Source organism: Oscarella lobularis, chromosome 12 (assembly GCF_947507565.1).
Source record: "Oscarella lobularis chromosome 12, ooOscLobu1.1, whole genome shotgun sequence".
Taxonomy (NCBI): Eukaryota; Metazoa; Porifera; class Homoscleromorpha; order Homosclerophorida; family Oscarellidae; genus Oscarella; species Oscarella lobularis.
Genome location: NC_089186.1, coordinates 756,610 through 774,194, shown reverse-complemented (window position 1 = coordinate 774,194; position 17,585 = coordinate 756,610). Strand labels below are relative to the sequence as shown.

General features: G+C 44.6%; 1 protein-coding gene across 1 annotated transcript; it reads left to right on the top strand.

The window, feature by feature from the left end:
• The first annotated feature begins 53 nt into the window (after positions 1-53).
• LOC136193650 (sacsin-like) lies at positions 54-14,300 on the top strand. Its single transcript, XM_065982588.1, has 11 exons — positions 54-976; positions 1,030-1,151; positions 1,204-1,326; positions 1,376-1,426; positions 1,477-1,581; positions 1,632-1,691; positions 1,756-1,824; positions 1,879-1,983; positions 2,031-2,204; positions 2,247-2,511; positions 2,562-14,300. Exons 1-11 carry the CDS (start codon positions 88-90, stop codon positions 14,297-14,299), a joined length of 13,701 nt encoding a protein of 4,566 aa, XP_065838660.1. The 5' UTR covers positions 54-87; the 3' UTR covers position 14,300.
• The last annotated feature ends 3,285 nt before the right edge of the window (positions 14,301-17,585 follow it).

Below are 17,585 nucleotides of genomic sequence, written 5' to 3'. Positions count from 1 at the left end.
ATGTGCTCTGGAATACAGTGTAGCGCGCTCGAGAGAGTCCGAAGGATAATGGGTGACCGGCGGTGGTCTACTCGTTTTCGGCCGGTGATGGGTAAAGCTATTACCCTTCTTGCGAACGTCCTAAGCGGCAGTCTTCTCGACGAGTTGTTTGCTGAGAAGTGCGTCGAAGAGCATCATTACGATGAGCTCGTCGTCGGGCTTGAGCGAGAATCCAAGGCGGAAACCGCGCGAAAGCTGTACAGAATACTACGTTGCAAGCCAAAACCGAGCTTTGCCACCTTTTGTGATGTCCTACTCAAAATAAACGGGGGAGCTGGATGTGACCTTTACCTCTGCCTTAACCCCCATTTTCAAAAATCCGCTCTGAGAAAGGCGTCGTTTCGCACAAAGCTACCGAGTTCTCGCAAACGCGGTGGTCGGTGTAGCAAATCTTTACGTCAAGGAATTCGAAGACGATCAACGACTGTCACTGTTCTGGATCGTGATGACGTTTCACCCAGCGATGAGACTGTAAGCGATGAGACTGTTTTTGTAGACGTCACCAAGGAATTGAAAGATTGGTATCTGCTGCATCAAGACTCCTTTGTTGAGGCTTTGAAAGGCTATTTGCAAGAAGCTCTTCTAAAGCGGGTGAGAATCAAGCACCAATTTCCGCCTACTGTAATTAAACGGAATAATGAACTGAAAGTTGCTGAAAAGGTCAAAATTAGTATTATGCTTCCTAATATTGATCGCCGACGATTTGAGCAAGAGGAAAAAGACTTCATTCAATACATAGCAAGAATAATGAAAATACGAAAATGCGATATTGAGCTATGTGTTGAAGATGGTTCTTGCATGGTCACTATAACTGTATCAGGAGGTGCTTTTATCAACTTGATGCATCATCTTGGTGACTGTGGGATCCTAAGTGTCTTGCATAAGATTGATGCTGGAGTGTTGATATCTTTTGGGACGTTTCCTTGGGCTCCAATTGGTTTGTGTAAAATCTTTTAGTCGAAAAGGTCTGAGCTGTTTATATATTTTTAGGACGTTTAATGCCGGATGTTTTGTTTCAAATTCGTGATCGTGTTCAGGAAAGTCACAGACGTGTGGAGTACAATCGTCACGTGGCCTCGCTGATTTTTGGTGAAATTTTGGATGCAATTTTTGTAAGACCGTTTCCCAGCGGTGTAGTATTTTTGTACCACTTCTTTCGTTTAGTTACCAAAACTCCATGTTATGAAATTGAAGTGTTCTCAAGCTTCGGATCAGATAGAAATTGTGCGTTGTGCAATTAAAGAAACAAATTCAAAGGGAAACCGATTTGAAGACTCGTTGCAGAAGGTACGTATCCTGAGCTGACCCTCTATCTTCTATACTTCTAATAAATCAGGCAAAACAAAACGCTGCTTTGATTCAGAAAACAATTGCGAATCTAAGAGCAGTACATTTAATTACGTTAAACAACTTTCCGTTCCTAATTACTGAATTTAGTGTGAAAGCAAGTTTTTATGCTGGTTGGCAACAAAAGGCTTTTGGCAATCATACTATCAATGGCTTAAAAGTGACATTATTTTTGATGTCAATATTTCTAATCAGGTCTTAAGAGAAGTGAAGTGCATGTGTCTTATCGTCTAATGTTGTTCTAGGAAGGAAAAACAGCTTTAACATTAGCCTGCAGGGCTGAACCGCATTCCTTTTCAGCTACGGTGAGTTCATAAATTTGGTGCTACTATCGAATGACATTTTATACTATTCTTAATTAAATCGCAGTCTCACATACTAAATGTTCTTCAACATCTTGTTATTAAAAAAGGCGTCAATATTAATCAAGTTGATGTGGTATTTTTTAACTCGATCGTGCAGACGTATTCTTTTACCACTGTCTACTCTTAGAACGGAATGACACCACTAATGCACGCATGCAATTCATTGCGTCCTTCTTTTGCCGTTGTTCAGCAAATGATATATCTAGGAGCCAATGTTGCTGCTAGAGATTACGTGAGCCACAATACCAATTTCTCTCCTTCTTTCATTTGCCACTCTAGATGAACCGCAATGCGTTGCATTTTGCAGCAACTAAAGACAGTTCAGTTATCCGGCTTCTGAGTTCAAAAATGGCCCGTTTATCAGGAGGAGCGTTCGGACAACGGACCCCGCCACTCAGCAAATTACTTAGGGATATTCTCGAGAGATATCCGGAAGGAGGCCAAATCCTCAAGGTCCTCAATACGCACCATGGAATAAACTAATCGTTTGATTAGGAACTTATTCAAAATGCCGACGATGCAGGTGCAACGGAAGTTCAGTTCCTATTGGACGCAAGACCTAATGCATACGGAAGAGATTCGGTCATCAATGCCGAGATGAAGCAATTTCAAGGTCCGGCTCTTTATGCCCAAAACAACGCTGTCTTTGCAGAGAAGGATTGGGAAGGAATTCAAAATCCATATCAAAGTGCTAAAGCGAAAGATCCAATGAAAATAGGCCGCTTTGGAATCGGTTTCAGTTCCGTGTATCATTTGACCGGTAAATCGCACGTGGTCACTAATTTTTTAATCTCACTGGCTGCCTTTCAGATTTACCAAGTGTTGTTAGTGGAAAAATTGTGGGATTTTTTGACCCTCACGAGAAATACGTTGCTGAAGGAGAATCCGGTCGCTCTTATCTCCTCAGTGACGCGAAAGCTTTTCCGGATCAGTTCGCTCCATACAACGTTCTTGGCTGCAGAGTTTCTGACGGCGACTTCAAAGGGACGCTCTTTCGTTTTCCGTTGAGGACGAAGGGCTCAGCGTCGGAGCTGAGCAAGAGCACTCATTCACCAGCGAGTATTCGCAGTCTGTTTGAGTCCTTCAAAGCCGACGCTCATCTCGTTCCTCTTTTTTTGAAGTCCGTGACTTCTATCAAAATTCTTGAATGGAGTCCTGGCGAAGCAACCCCAAATGAAGTATTCAGCGTGGCTCTTGGAAGCGATACTAAGCATTTGGTTGAAGAAGCACGAAGACGACTAGAAATTGGTATCAGAAAAAACCATGCACCAGTGCAAGAAACTTTCATCGTTAGCATCACGTCCTGCAGTCGCAGTAAGGTTCCTATAACACAGCGCTGGCTACTTGCACACTACATCTCTAAGAAAAACGCCAAAGTTGCACAAATGGCTATAGAGTTGAATCAGTTGCCTTGGGTTGGACTTGCCCTTCCCTTGAAGCCTTTCACTGAGCAGGCAGATAGCTTGGGTCGAATTTTCTGCTTTTTGCCGCTTCCTCCTGGCGATGACGATAGCACCAATACCGGTTTTCCAGTACACGTTCACGGATCGTTCAGCGTAGCAGACAATAGACGCAAGCTGAAGTGGCCTGGAACTGACAGGCAGGTCGATAAATATGCGCTTTGGAATTATATGTTGCTGGAGCATTTAATTGTTCCTGCTTACTGTGGGCTAATTAGAACAGCTGTTTCGCTTTCTCTTGGCCACACGAACGTCTATAGAGCTTGGCCGCGTCCTAGTGACGTTAAAAAACACTGGAAGAAGACAGTGCTGCTTGGATTATTATCGGAACTGAAGCGCGACGAGATTCTTTGGACGGAAGCACAGGGAGGAAATTGGATTAAACTTTCAGATTCTGTTCTGAACGACACTTCAACAATGGGTGAACATAAGAATATTGCATTTGAAGAAATGTTGGTTCTTGGAGAGAAGGTCGTGCTTGCTCCAGAAAATGTCTTGGAGAGTTTGGAGTACGTCAACGCTAAGTATAAAACTTTTGACTCGAAGTATATTCGCTCTGCACTCAAGGATAATTCCCACTATCAGACTCTCTCGCGTCGACAAAAGCTGAGTCTACTTCATTGTGTTCTAGCGGACAATTCCTTTACAGATTTAGACGGACTTTGTCTTTTGCCAGTGAGCAATCTAACGTTTGTCGCCTTTCGGAGTCGTCGGAGGTACGTTGAAGGTGAAGAAGTTTACATTGCAGGCGAAGAATTTCCTCTGTCTTTGTTTCCTGGGATGGAAATGAAATTTGTTGACGCGTCCGTTGAAAAGCCGCTGTACAAGAAACTGACGTCGCGTTCAAGCTGCACATCCTTGCGACTGAAGCACTTGGACGTTCACAACGTCTCCAAACTTCTAAAAAGCGTCATGGATGAAACTTGGACTGCCATAAAGCGTGACGTGAGCACTGTTTATTGGAATCCCATGCAGCATGGTCATCCAACTAGGGAATGGATGCAGCAACTGTGGCAGTGGCTGGCAAAGCATCGTGGTGTTCTAAGTGACTTAATTGAGTACGCGATTGTGCCTTTTAGCCATTGCACAAGGTTGGCTAAGCTTGTTCGTCACGAAAAGATTATCTTTGCTCGGCACGACTCGGTTTCTGTTCAGCTGTCGTCTTCGTTATCGGCGGCTCTCGCAAACACCGGATGCGTTGTTCTTCAAGACTGTCCCGAGTACGTTTCCTCAAATGACGAATTGACACATTACATTTGGACTCCACCGAGCGTTCTCGCGTGTCTTGCCAAAGTGTCGGCATCTTCGGTGAGCTGGTCTGATCGACAATGTGAAGAAATGCTTTTCTTTCTATACAGCATCATCCGAACTAATCCACCGAATGATATCGAGGAGAGACGTAGTCTTTTATATATTCCTTTGTTTCGTCTTTACCAGACAAATGCTTTTGCAAGCCTTAAGCAGTGCACCAGTTTTGCCCCTTGCTCGTTAAAAAAAGGTCTTCCTATTCGCAGGGATCTTCTTGCGTCTCCCAATCACGAGGAATCAGCAATTTTGAAGTTCCTGTCGGATTTCGTTTACTATCGTTCCTTGTCGGACGTTTTCCTAATGTTCGTCTTTCCTGATTTTTCGACATATTCAAGAGACGACCGGACCACAGTAGTGGAATATCTACTAGACACTGAGCAGCAAATCGATAATGCTGTTTGGGAGAAAATGGCGAGGTCGGAGTTTGTTACTGTGTCCGACGGCTCTCTTAGAAAACCGTCGGAAATTTTCCTACCTTTCGGAATACTGGCAAGGCTTTTTTCTAAACAACCGGTTTTCCCAACAGGGCGCTTTGATCCCTCTTTTGAGTACGGTCGCAAGCTTTTCCGCACCGTAGCCGCTCGCCAGCTGGAGTCCATTACTGCGTCAGAACTTTTTGAAATTGCCGAATGTGCGTCGAGAGGGGATATTGATAAATGTGAAGCACTGTTCCACCTGCTATCTGGCAACCTGTGGGCAAGGCAAAAACTAGCAGACACTGTTTGGAGACAGGATCGGTCATCCACTTTAACTTATGCAGATGGAGTTCGTGAGCTAAACTGGTGTCCCGTTGAGAGCCAACCGGGAGAAATTTGCAGTGTTCTTCCATGGAAAGCTATCTCTACAAGAGCAGCTTTTCCAAGGGACGTCGTCTGCACTGTGTCGGACATGGGAGTGTCTCTATTCGATTTATCTTGCCTCGTTGGTAGCAGCGCATTCATAGTCAAAGGTGGAGTGGTGTGCGATAAGAGCTTGATGCAGCTTCTCGGACTTCGACTTCCCGCACTCAGCGACGTCATGAATCAATGGGAAAGAGCTATTAAGCATTACAGCACGCATCCGTCTCCGAGAGAATTTGATGAGTTAATGGAGTCTTTCTTCAAAACACTTCTGAAGTTAACCGACTCCTGCTGGACGCTTCTTTCATTGTGTCGTGAAATATCTAAACGTTTCAAAAATGCGTCGTTCGTCTGGCTTAACGAAACTCACGGTTTTGTTCGTGCAGACCAAATTGCTCAGTCAAGTCTTTTTCGGTCTTCCTTGGAACCTTGGCTCTTCAAGATCGACCGGTATCCTCATTTGAAGCAGCCAAACCTCGTCAAAGTTTTGACTATTCAAGAAGAATTCACTCGATCGGACGTTCTTCGGGTTCTAAACGAAATCAAGTATGCTCATGAGAGCGGAGAACCGAAAGCGAATTTCCAACGTGATTTGAATCTGGCTATTCAGATCCTGAATTGGGTGACAGAAGAGTTCGCCGTTCTGCCAGAGCATGTGAGACAAAAAGTTCTCGTGCCTGTGGACAACTACAGCGTTCTTGATCTTCAACCCTGTTCCAGAGTTATGTACTGTGATGCCGAGTGGCTCCGCTCTAGAGACAAAAGTTCACTTACCGACGAAGATAAAGTGATTCACCGAAAAATTACACACGACACGGCCTACAAATTGGGCATTCATTCGTTGAGCAAACGTCTGGCCCCATCAGACTCTCTTGACTTTGGCCTTGAGCAGCTCGGTCCCAACGAACCTCTCACACTTCGCATCAACAACATTCTGGCTGAATATGAGGACGACGCCGGCGTCTTCAAAGAACTTGTTCAAAATGCCGACAATGCTGGTGCTACCGAAGTGTCGATTCTCATTGACTGGCGCGAAGGCGGAGCATCTTCTCTCCTCTCGCCCGACATGAAGCACTGCCAGGGGCCCGCTTTTTGGGCTTACAATAATGCCACTTTTCGCGACGAAGACTTTGTAAATATTGCCAAGTTAGCAGGGAGGACGAAGATGACAGATATGAACAGGATAGGACGATTTGGGCTTGGTTTCACTTCGGTGTATCATCTGACTGACGTTCCCAGCTTTGTAAGCCGAAATTTTTTCGTCATTTTTGATCCTCATCGGTACCATCTTGGGAATCACATCACAGACCCGTCAAAACCTGGCGTGAAAATTGATTTCTGCACAACACCGATAGCAGAAACATTTCCCGATCAATTTCAGCCTTACGAAGGTGTCTTTGGCTGCAGGTTAAAGGAACGGCAAGCATTTCCTGGTACCTTGTTTCGTTTTCCTTTGCGGACCTCCTATCAAGCTTTCAGGAGCGAAATAAAGAGTGAAGCTTACGACGAGCGTCGCGTTCAAAACACGCTCGACGCCCTTAAACAAGTCAGCGAGAAAATATTGCTCTTCCTGAATAATGTTCGCTCAATCAATGTGTACGAACTGAAGAAAGAGTCGTCGTCGCCGATGAGCGATCGCGTTTTTCTATTCGGAGTTACGGCACGCGAAGAAACGCCTGATTTGCTGAGTTCGACCGTTAGGCCGTCTCAACTGTTTGATCTTGCTTCTGAGGCGGTTCGCAGTCGTCAGATACTTTCTTGGACTAGCGCTTCCTCTGTACTCTCTGTTGAATTTCGTGACGCTTTTAGTACAAAAGCCGAACGATGGCTTGTATGCTCTGCGATTGGACGGAATCAGTGTCTTTCTTTGGCCCGGTCACCAGAAGGACGAAAGAGCGGTTTGGTGCCTTTTGCTGGAGTTGCCGCTAAATTTTCTTCTGGCAAGGCCGCCAAACTTGTTTCTGTAGATGGCGAAGTTTTCTGCTTTCTTCCTCTTTCAATTCCCACCGGGTTACCTTTTCACGTTAACGGATTCTTTGCAGTTTATTCTAACAGACGTGGGTTGTGGTGGCACAATACGGAGACTGTGACTGAAGAGAAGAGAGCCATCGACGTTAAGTGGAACGAAGCGCTTATTACGGATGCTCTATCAAAAGCAACCACTGTTGTGCTACAATCAGTGACGTCACTTTTGCAGAATCCGCTGCTTTGTGACTATTACCGTCTCTGGCCGGACGTTTTTTCTGCGCAGCTGATGTGGAGACATCTTGCCGAGGCTTTCTACTCCGCTGTAATCAAAGAGAGTCTGGCTCTTTTCAGAACGACTGGTGGATGGATTGCCCTATCTGAGGCGCTGCTTCTTTCATCAGAGGTGAAACAAATTCCTCATGCCGAGACTTTGACAGACCTTTCGCTTCCTAATTATGCTTCTATTCCGGACGGTGCTAGTCATGTGCTAAAGGGATTGACTTTTGCTGGCAAAGCTTTTCTTCGAAAAAGACTTCTGACAGTGGAATCATTTGCCGAAAAATTACTTCCCAGCGCACTGACGCTATTTGAGGCGACAAAGAGAGATGAACTGATTTGCGCTCTCTTGAAATTCAACGCGTTTTCGTCACTTCAGTTATGTAGAATTCTCAAAGAAATGTCTGTCGTTCCTTGCTCGCCAAACGGAACGCGCTTCTCGCGACCTTGTTTTCTTATTAACCCTGACTACGCTGCAAAGGATTTATTCAGTGAAGAAGACGAGCGATTTCCTTTTCAAAGTTATCGGAACCCTGACATACTCCAGGTTCTGACAGTCTTGGGGATGAAAACGTACGATCTTTTAGACTGGGACGACGTTACTGAGCGACTGTTAGGAATAAGTCACATTTCAGACGACGCCAAGATTGAAACTCGCTTTCACGCAGTTGCGACGCTGATGGAAAAGTTGGATAGATCTGGAAAACCGTGCAGCCTCTCTAAAAAAGCGGAAATCCGATCTATTGAGTGTTTGCCAGTGATGACGTGTCCCGAAGAGTATCCACTATCACATGATTGGTTTTCCGACGTTTATCCTACAAAACGATTTGTTGCTTCTTCTGCCCAAGTGTTCTATAGAGAATTTTCTCATGAGGTTGGAACGCAAGGAATTATTTTGCAGCTGCGACGGTCAGACTTGGAAGGTCACGGATCGTCTGTTTTACCTGTATTTGGAATTGAATCTCCCCCGCTCGCGTTGGTACTCGAGCATCTGGAAACGGCCCTCGAACGCATTTCAGCTGAGGAAACGGTTTCCGAAAGTCTTGAAGACTTGATTTACGCGGTGTATAAAGAGCTGAATAAACGTTTGCGAGGTGGAGAACTTACAAAGATAATCGTCTCCGGAGCTTCTTTCTTGTCCGGTAGAAAGTGGATTTTAGTTCAAAACGGAATTGTCAAGCCGTCTCAGGTGGCTTTTGAATTTAGTCCTGATATTTCAGCGACAATGTACTTGCACTCTGTTCCTCAGCAGCTGAATGGCGTGCGCAGTCTTCTTGAAGCAGCTGGTGTACGCCAGCGCTTTGAGAAAGAGGATTACGCATGGGCTCTGAAGCGAATGGCTGAAGACAAAGGCCAGGAAAAACTTACAGATGAAGAAGTCTCCATAGCGACTCTCTTTATTCAAAAGTTGTCATTAAAGGAGGATAAAGAATGGAGAGAAAACCAACGAGGCGAGAAAGAAGTTCCTCTTATTTCGGAACATTTCTTTCTACTCCCAGCTTCTCAATTGACCTACGTCGACGCTTTGTGGGCCCGTCCTTCGGGAGCTTCAGCGAGAGACAAGGCTTTTGTTAGCAGCCATCTTACGAACAGTTACGCACTTCTTGAGTTCGGAGTCGTACCTGCGAGATCGAGAATTGTTGATAGTTTCTCGCAAGAGTTTCCGGGAGATCCTTTTGGGCAATTCGAACCATTAACTCTCCGCATAAAGAAAATAATAGCTGATTATCTTTGGGGTGTGCAAATTCTCAAAGAACTGCTTCAGAACGCAGACGACGCTCAAGCTTCTACTCTCCATATCATATTTGACAAGCGAGTTCACGGGAAAAAGTTTCTAATGAGCGATGCATGGAAAGATCTGCAGGGGCCAGCTCTTTTGGTATACAACGATCGTCCCTTTACTGAAAAGGACATCAAAGGCATTCAAAATCTTGGGCAGGGAAGCAAGCGGGATGACTCGTCGACAACCGGCCAGTATGGAATCGGATTTAATTCTCTTTATCATATCACTGACTGCCCTTCCTTTATTTCTAACGACGACACTTTCTGCGTCTTGGATCCCCACTGCTGGTTTGTACCGGGGGCAACGATTGATAAGCCCGGCCGCCTTTTTAGGCCAACATTGGAAAATGTTTGGAAGAGTTTCAAGGACATGAAGTCTTGCTATTACTCGGTCCTTGATCCCGACGTCTCTCTCAAAGGAGGAACGTTGTTCCGATTTCCATTGAGAAATAAACAATGTGCAGCAAGATCTGGCATTTCTAGAGACGAAGTTACAATTGAGGCGATTGAAGCCCTTCTGGACGAATTCGCCGCCAGCTCCGGCGACATTCTACTTTTTTTGAACTTCGTGACATATCTAAAAGTATCGGTTATCGAAGAAAATGGCACTCGCAGAGAGAAGTTTTCTGTTCGAGCTGACATCGACGCTGCCGATAAGGCAAAGAGAAAAGAGTTTACTCAGAAACTGAATGAACTTAAAGACGTCGAAACGAATTGCATTCCTCTGTATCATGTCAGTTACAAAGTGTCTCTCTCATCAAAGCGTGTCGTTTTTAAAGGCAAGAAGAGAACTTGGCTTGTTCATCAGTTTATGGGAAAAGAGGATACGGATAAGAACTTTAGCAACGTCGCAAAGCTATCTCTATTTCCAAGAGGAGGCATAGCAGCTATTTTAGGTGAGAAAATTAGACACGGGAAAGCCTTTTTTTATCTCCCTCTTCCGGAAAACATACCTCTGCCTGTGTATGTCAACGGGCATTTTGCCTTAGACTCGGATCGTCGGAATCTCTTTCGAGACACTGCTGCTTCTAGTAATTCAGGAAGAAGCAGATTGTGCGACAAGAAGCAAGTTTGGAATGAGGAACTTATTGATTTGAGCATATCTCCGGCGTACGCAAGATTTATTGAGGAGGCGAGAGAGTACGTAATGCGTGACGTTAAAGGCTCTGAGACTTTAGCCAAGAGACTCTCTTGGTTTCATTCTCTCTTCCCCAGTTGGAGAGAGGAGACGACGTACTGGGATCGCCTTTCTCGTGCGGTCTATTTTAATCTGATTTTCAGGAAATCACCGGTTCTGGCTCTCGTGAACCGTCCCTTGTCTCTTCCATGGCATGTCGAACGTCAGAAAGAGCCTCTAACGATTTACACAAAAATGAAAGCGCGTCTTTCTTCTACGCCTTCTTTAATCTGGCTTTCACCAGGTTTAAAAGAGGCGGAAAAAAGCGTTCAGTCTCCTATGAGATGGAATTCAAGTATTCTGGACGGCTTTGGAACTAGAGATAATTGCGGCGAACAATGTTTCGTTCTCAAGTCGCTGCTCCTCTTGCTTGGATTCCCTATCGTCGCAACATCGGGGACTATATGCGAAGCGCTAGCTGAAGTGCCAAACTGCGGCCTTCAAACAACAAGCCGAGAGTCTGTTTGCAATATTCTTAATAAGTTTACTGAGCAGAAGTCGTCTAAGCTTGTCCTTGGGAAAATTGAGAAAACTGTTTTTAAAATTCCAGAAAATGTTGATTTTCTGCTGCAGTTTTTGTTTTGGAACTACGGAAAAGTTGAAGAACAGCTCTCGTTTAAAAGTCTGAATAATCTTCCTTTATTGTTGACAGCAGACGGAGTCCTAAGACAATTTTCCGAAGAAAACTATGTTTATTTTTCAAGGTTTCTTCAGCTGTTGCCTCAAAATTTATTCCTTCATCCTGCTCTACGACTATCTTCGCTCAGAAACTACAATTTTCAGTCACCTGCAGTTAGACAACTTACTTCTCCTGAACTCCTGCAATGTGTTCAGCATTTAAACATTTTTGATTCCATAACCGTGGGCAATTACAGCGAGAAAACAGCGCTACTCCGTCCAGATGATTCCTGGGTAAAGTGCTTTTGGGAATTTGTTGCAGCACAAGGCTCTTCAGAATTTGAAGAAACAATTCGACTCTTTGAAGAGATGCCTGTTATACCCGTCAAAAGTGCCGTTCGTTCTTTCCGAGCTCCTGCAAAGCTTGGACATACTATTTTCCAATCTTCTGGCGGTAACGCTCCTGTGGAAACTGTGCTCAAAGCAATTGGAATTCCTTTTCTTCGATTTGATGTTCTGTTTGGACGACAAGCCACATCTTACCTGCAGAGAACGATCACTTCTTCTCTTGTAGAGTCAAGACTTTCAACTATATCTAAGCCCGACAGATTGATTGGCGCTTTAGTCCATTTGTTTAAAGCGCCCATAGGTTTGCTTATCAAGGACAGCTTTACTTCTGAAGCAGCACAGCAGATTCTCAGATACTTCAACACTCATATAAGTTTCTCTGGTCAAGCATACTGCAGTCTGAAGCGCATCAAATCATTGCCACTTTTTGAAAACGTGGCAGGACGATTCATAAGCATTGGCCAAAAGTATGCCCTGACTCTTCCGGACAGACTGCCCATGTTTGGCTTTGAGCAGTGGAGGAAAGCGGCGTCGAATGCGACTGCGAAAGAGATTGAATTGTTGAAGAGAAAACCAGATTTGAATAGTCTCAACAAGTATTTCGGACTAGATGACAAATCTGTCGATGACATTTATGTCGAATTTATTTTGGAGCAGTTCTTTGTTCTAACTCAAAAGGATCGTATGAGGCATCTTGTATACTTGGCCAATCGTTTCTCAGCTGAAACAAGATCGGCCACCACAAATGCTGTTCTTGAAAAACTAAAATCGGTTCCTTGTTTTTTGCGACGGAGTAAACTGCAGTGCGTGTCGACGTTTTTTGACCCTTCGGTTCCCCTGTTTAGTCTTATGCTTGGCAAAGAATGCTTTCCACCGGAGGCTGAGACTGGTTCCCCAGAATGGAAGCTTTTTCTTCGTCAACTTGGACTTCAAACAGTTGCTAGTGAAGAAATGTTGATTGATTTTGCCACTGAGCTTGAAGAGGAAGGAAAGAGGTCTATGAGCCCTGAAGACTCAGGTAAATGGGAGGAAAAATCAAAGATTCTTTTTAGTCATCTTTTTGTCAATTATCAAAATTGCGCGTCGAAAACGTGGGGTAAATTTGGCTCTATTTGTTGTGTGCCTTCAAAGGAAGTAAGGAAAGAACTGACTTACATTTCGCAGCCGTTTGGTTCAAAGACGGGCGGCGTGGCGACGAGCTTCAAAAAATGTGTTTTTCCTAGTGAATCCAACGAAAGGCTTTGTTGGACATCACGCAGTTTGTCTCCTTTTTGGGACGAAGTAGCTTCTTTGGATTCATGCCACCGAGAATGGCTTGGACTAGCAGTGAAGCCGAATTTTGGCGATGTCCTGTCGAATATCAGAACCTACGTTTATGCAGCGATGGCTGGCATTCTCAAACCGGAAGAGAAGCCCGACTTCCAAATCGTTTCAGAAATAACGAGTATAACTCTATCCGTTTTAGAATATCTTCAAGTCCGCCTTAAATTTTCTGCGATTGACAGGAACTTACCTGATTTGACATCGGCAACAGACTTACGCAATCCGGCGCATTTTGTAAGAAAATGCCCTGACGTGGAGTCCAAAGAAGCTGTGAAGTGCCTGCACACACTACCGTTTGTTTTTATTCCTCGTCTTGTCGAATTTGCGTCTCCAATCCAAATTGCTCGGAAAGTAGATAACGAAATGCCTCCTTATCTGTTTGACTTACCTGATGCCTATGCGCCGTACAGCAATGTTCTTCGACTTCTTGGCATTGACACGGAAGCGAGACCGTTTCACTACGCCCGTGTCCTTGAAGGCATATTTTGTCATAGCGGAGGAAGCGAACTTAGTCCCAGCGATTACGAAAAAGCCGTTCTGGCGACTGAAAAATTGTTTCTATGTCTCAAAGAAGATCGAGAAGTGTCTGTAAATTCTCTGCGTCCTCTCTATCTTCTGACACGCAGAGATGAGCTAAAATTGTCAAGCACTCTTGTTTTTCTAGACAATGGAAAACACGAGAATATTATCAGCAACTTGCCATACGATTTTCTTATCGATCTACAAACGTGCAAATTGCCAACTTTTCGTGAGAGTACCGTTGATCTTCTTCCCGGAGAACTTCGCCCTATAATGTTTTCCAGTCTTGTCGGCGAACGCATCAAAGAAGAAACCGTAATTAAGTCATCGAGCGACGAACACCATGTGTTGGCTGGTGGTCTCGAAGATTTTATAAAATCTGAAGCATTTATCACTGGCATAAGAAGCGTTTACGTTGACCAACACCGGACTGACTTGATACCTCCTATCTTGTCGAAAGGATTTGAGACGTTGGCTGAAAGCTTTGAAGTCGAATGCCTGCATTCTTTTTGCACTTCACTCGTTGTTTTCTCCAGTCAAGAAGAAATAGGCGAAACGTCACGAAGAGACATTTTCCTAAAGTCTACTAGTAACGAAGAAGATCCAGGTCCAGCTGTACTCTTCATAACAGAATCCTTTTTGAACTCGGCATCAGTGCCCGGCACCACGTTTTCAGAAAAAGTCGTTGAATGCATTTTGAATCTTCTTCAAACTTCGTTCAAACGAGACAGCGTCATTGTTGGTATGTTTTCTTTAGATGATTATGCGAGAATACCTTCCTATTTGAAAGATCGGAATATCAAATTTCTTGATTTGTTTGAAGAGGACTTTTCAACGAGTCGTGGACTAGGAAGAGTCGTGTGCGGACGACGGCTTTTTCTATCCACGAGCGACAAATCAAATTCGATTTCAACTTCAAGTTTGAAGTAGACGAATGGGTCTCTTACGAATCAGAAGAAGATGCGTACATTTACGCGAAAATATATCACAAAAAGTACGAACGCGATGGGGATGCCGAAGACCGTTCATTTAGGGGAATACCTACGTATATCATTGATATCGGCCAAAGAAATCCTATTGAAGCTGATAGCATGAAAATTTTCAAATTCTATACAAATCGTCCGGCGCTGACTCTTCTAAACGTTGCTGAAGAATCGCCAGTTTTCAGCAAAAGCACAGAGGTACAGAAAGTTGCAGTTTTCACAGGAGAACAAAGCGCCGACGATTCAACTCCGTGTTTAACTTTGAAAGCGAAAAAAGACGAGATTCGAAGGTTGCTATCTAAAATATGGGCACTCAAAAATGAAGACGACCAACGGAGAGCAATCAAACGGCTATTCTTACAGTGTCATCCTGACAAAAGCGACGATCCTGACGCAAGTGATCTCTTCGTGTTTCTTAGGGCCCAAGTCGATGGGGGGCCCCCGGCCCAGAATGCAAGTGCAGCTACGTGGGGTAGCACTCCGTATTCTTACAGTGGCTTCTATGACGGGTGGAATAGCTACGCGGAACGTTTTGGCCGGCATCCGCGTCGATCTGAGGAAGCCGAAACGTCGCCTCAGCCACAAGCTACATCTGGCCGATTCAGGTCTCGATCTCGCCGAAAGCAATCGGATCGTAATTATTTTTGCCCTCCGGCTACTCCGCGTCTGACTCCGAATCCAAAATGGGGAACAATGTTTATTAGGCAAGCGGAAGCTGATTTGCTTGCTGCTCAAGAGCACTATCAAAGGCAATGCGAAAAAGACGCTGCCGGCTTTCCCAAGAATTTTGCTTTCGTATGCTATCTGTGCCACGAGTGTGTCGAGAAAGCGTTGAAGGGCATTTTGCTTTGCAAGACGGGATTAGATCCTAAGCGAACAGCGGAGAGAAAACTACAGGCTCTTCTCCACGCTTCTGATTACGTCGACCGTCATTCAAAAGATCTTATCGATTTTGTGCTGCTTCTAAATGACGAGGATGCTACGAAAGCTCGAGTTCCGGCTGCTGACTCTGCATCGGAACCGGCTTCATCGTACATGAGGCATCAAGCTATAATCGCTTTGGAAGGCGCAGAAGGCGTTCAGAATATTGCTCGTCAAATCTTTCTCACCATATAAGGATTTTTCCTCTAGGGTTATAGGGTTATAGGTACATTCCACCCCTTCTAAATCACCGTAAGTTCCTCTGAATATAAGCCGTATTGCCGTTATGCCGCCTACACTTAATTAAATACCAACTAGATACTGCGAATGGATAATTTTTAATGCCAGTTATAATATAATAACTTTAGTGTTTCAAAGCAGTGGCGACAGCTTGACTGATATCGCAGTTATTTTGCACCATCAGGCATGTGCCGCCGCTGTGGGTCACTTTTCTTACACTATAGAACAGTTCTTTTCGGCGATCGAGCAACCTGATTAATTATTTTGACATTGACAACCCGGGAGCAGGGCGCATGCTCCGCGAGATTTCTCGACTGCTCCGTCGCTTTCGGACGATATAAGCTGTGCAGTGGTCTCTTAGAATAGGCATCTCGACGAGACGTTGTCTGTTCGACGCCAACGCTTCGCAGCAGCGCGTCAGCAAGCGTCAAATTGAAAAGGCGGCATCCTCGAAGACGTAGAGCATTCTAGCTCTCGAAGCCAAACGAAGTTCGAACGGGAGGCGCGCGTTCGTGTTCATCTAGCTCTCGAAGCGAGATCGAAAAGATTGAGTAGACAGTAATATATACAGTACTAGCGGTGTCCATGAACCGTTCTTTCCGCGGCAACGTTGTTTGTGTACTCGCCTTCTTGCACGTACGCGCAGCCGCAGTAAGAATCAAACGGTTTTGTACATATGCTCGAGCCCTTTTCGGCTAGCCTTCTTCAGAACGTTGCATAACAGCTCAACCAGAAGAGACGCATTGATGGCATTTACAGCAAATTGACTCAAAGAGTCTCAAGTGGTGCACGTGATGCCGCTCCATATGCAAAGCTACTGTGTACTTTGCTCATGTGGTCGGTACCGTGGCCACTTTTGATCAACGCCTCCAGACGATGATAACGTACGTCGGTTAAAGACGAAGTGAGGCGAGAGCGAAAGTACATGCATGCCACGGGTGTTGCATGGATGACGCGTTCTATGGTAGTCTGCCAACGTTAGTAGAGCAGACGATGCCTAAATATTACCTTGGATACGTCAGATAATTTTATGTCGAAGTGGTCTTGTAGAAAAGGTAATACTGTATAATGTGAAGCACATAGATAAAATCGAAGAACACGCGAATCCTCTGATAAGAGTCTCAAGAATTTAGATGCAAGATACAAGAAAAAATTCTACAATGCTAAATTGACATAGGAGACAGGTGTTTTAAGACGAATTCGATTGATCTCACGGTATTTTCACCGGAAGTACATTTACATGAGAATTATAAAGCCCAGGGTTCTAGCGGGTTTACTAAATGAAATGGAGTCTGGAAATTTGAATCTCTCGATCTTTGTCTCGTGGTCCATACTAATTTAATTTGTCCGTCCTAATCTAATTTTCCTCTCGCTTCCTTTTGTTTTCGTCCTTCGGTTACCTATGCAAGCTTCCATCTCATAATCTATCCACATTTATGCACTCTTCGTTTCCCTTCTCCGTATTTCCCACAGCGAAAGTCCCGTGAATGGATGTAACGATGGATGCAACGGATTGCTTAACTATATGCCCATTTGTTTCCTGTTTCCGCGGAAATTAAGGAAGCGATCCTTAAAAATGGGGGCGCATATGTCTCTGCTTCCACTAGTACTATTTGTTCCACGAACGTGAGAGAGGCAGCTGCAGCAATGGACAAGTCTTCAGTGCGTCTTCTACTGATCTTTGTTGAATTTTTTCGATAGTGGTGACTGCTCGTTCTAAGACGAATGCGTTTGCTTAGTTTTGCTCTCTGCAGTTACGATTGAGCGATTAATTTTTATACAATTATATAGTTGCACTCTTGATGAAGGCTCGTGCCCTATATAATAACAAATGGTTGGTGTCACATGCATGAACTTTCCTACGTTACGTGGGTGCTTCCAGCTAGGTGTATTAAGGCCCAGCTAGTTGTATTAAGGCGCGTTTCACGCCGGAGAAAGCGTTTGCTTTGACTTCGATGCAACTATCTGCCATTGCGTGTGTGCGTTTCGCATCGATTTTAGCGAGCGCGAGACGTACTTTGTGGGAGACTGAGTATATTCAAAGCAACTTTTGTACTCCTCCACCGCACGTT

Excerpts from the sequence above, each read along its gene's own strand:
- LOC136193650 (XM_065982588.1), top strand. The coding sequence starts at position 88 with ATGGGTAAAGCTATTACCCTTCTTGCGAACGTCCTAAGCGGCAGTCTT. Across the intron at positions 1,327-1,375 it reads TTGAAGACTCGTTGCAGAAG|GCAAAACAAAACGCTGCTTT; the intron begins GTACGTATCCTG and ends CTAATAAATCAG. Across the intron at positions 1,427-1,476 it reads CAATTGCGAATCTAAGAGCA|TGTGAAAGCAAGTTTTTATG; the intron begins GTACATTTAATT and ends TACTGAATTTAG.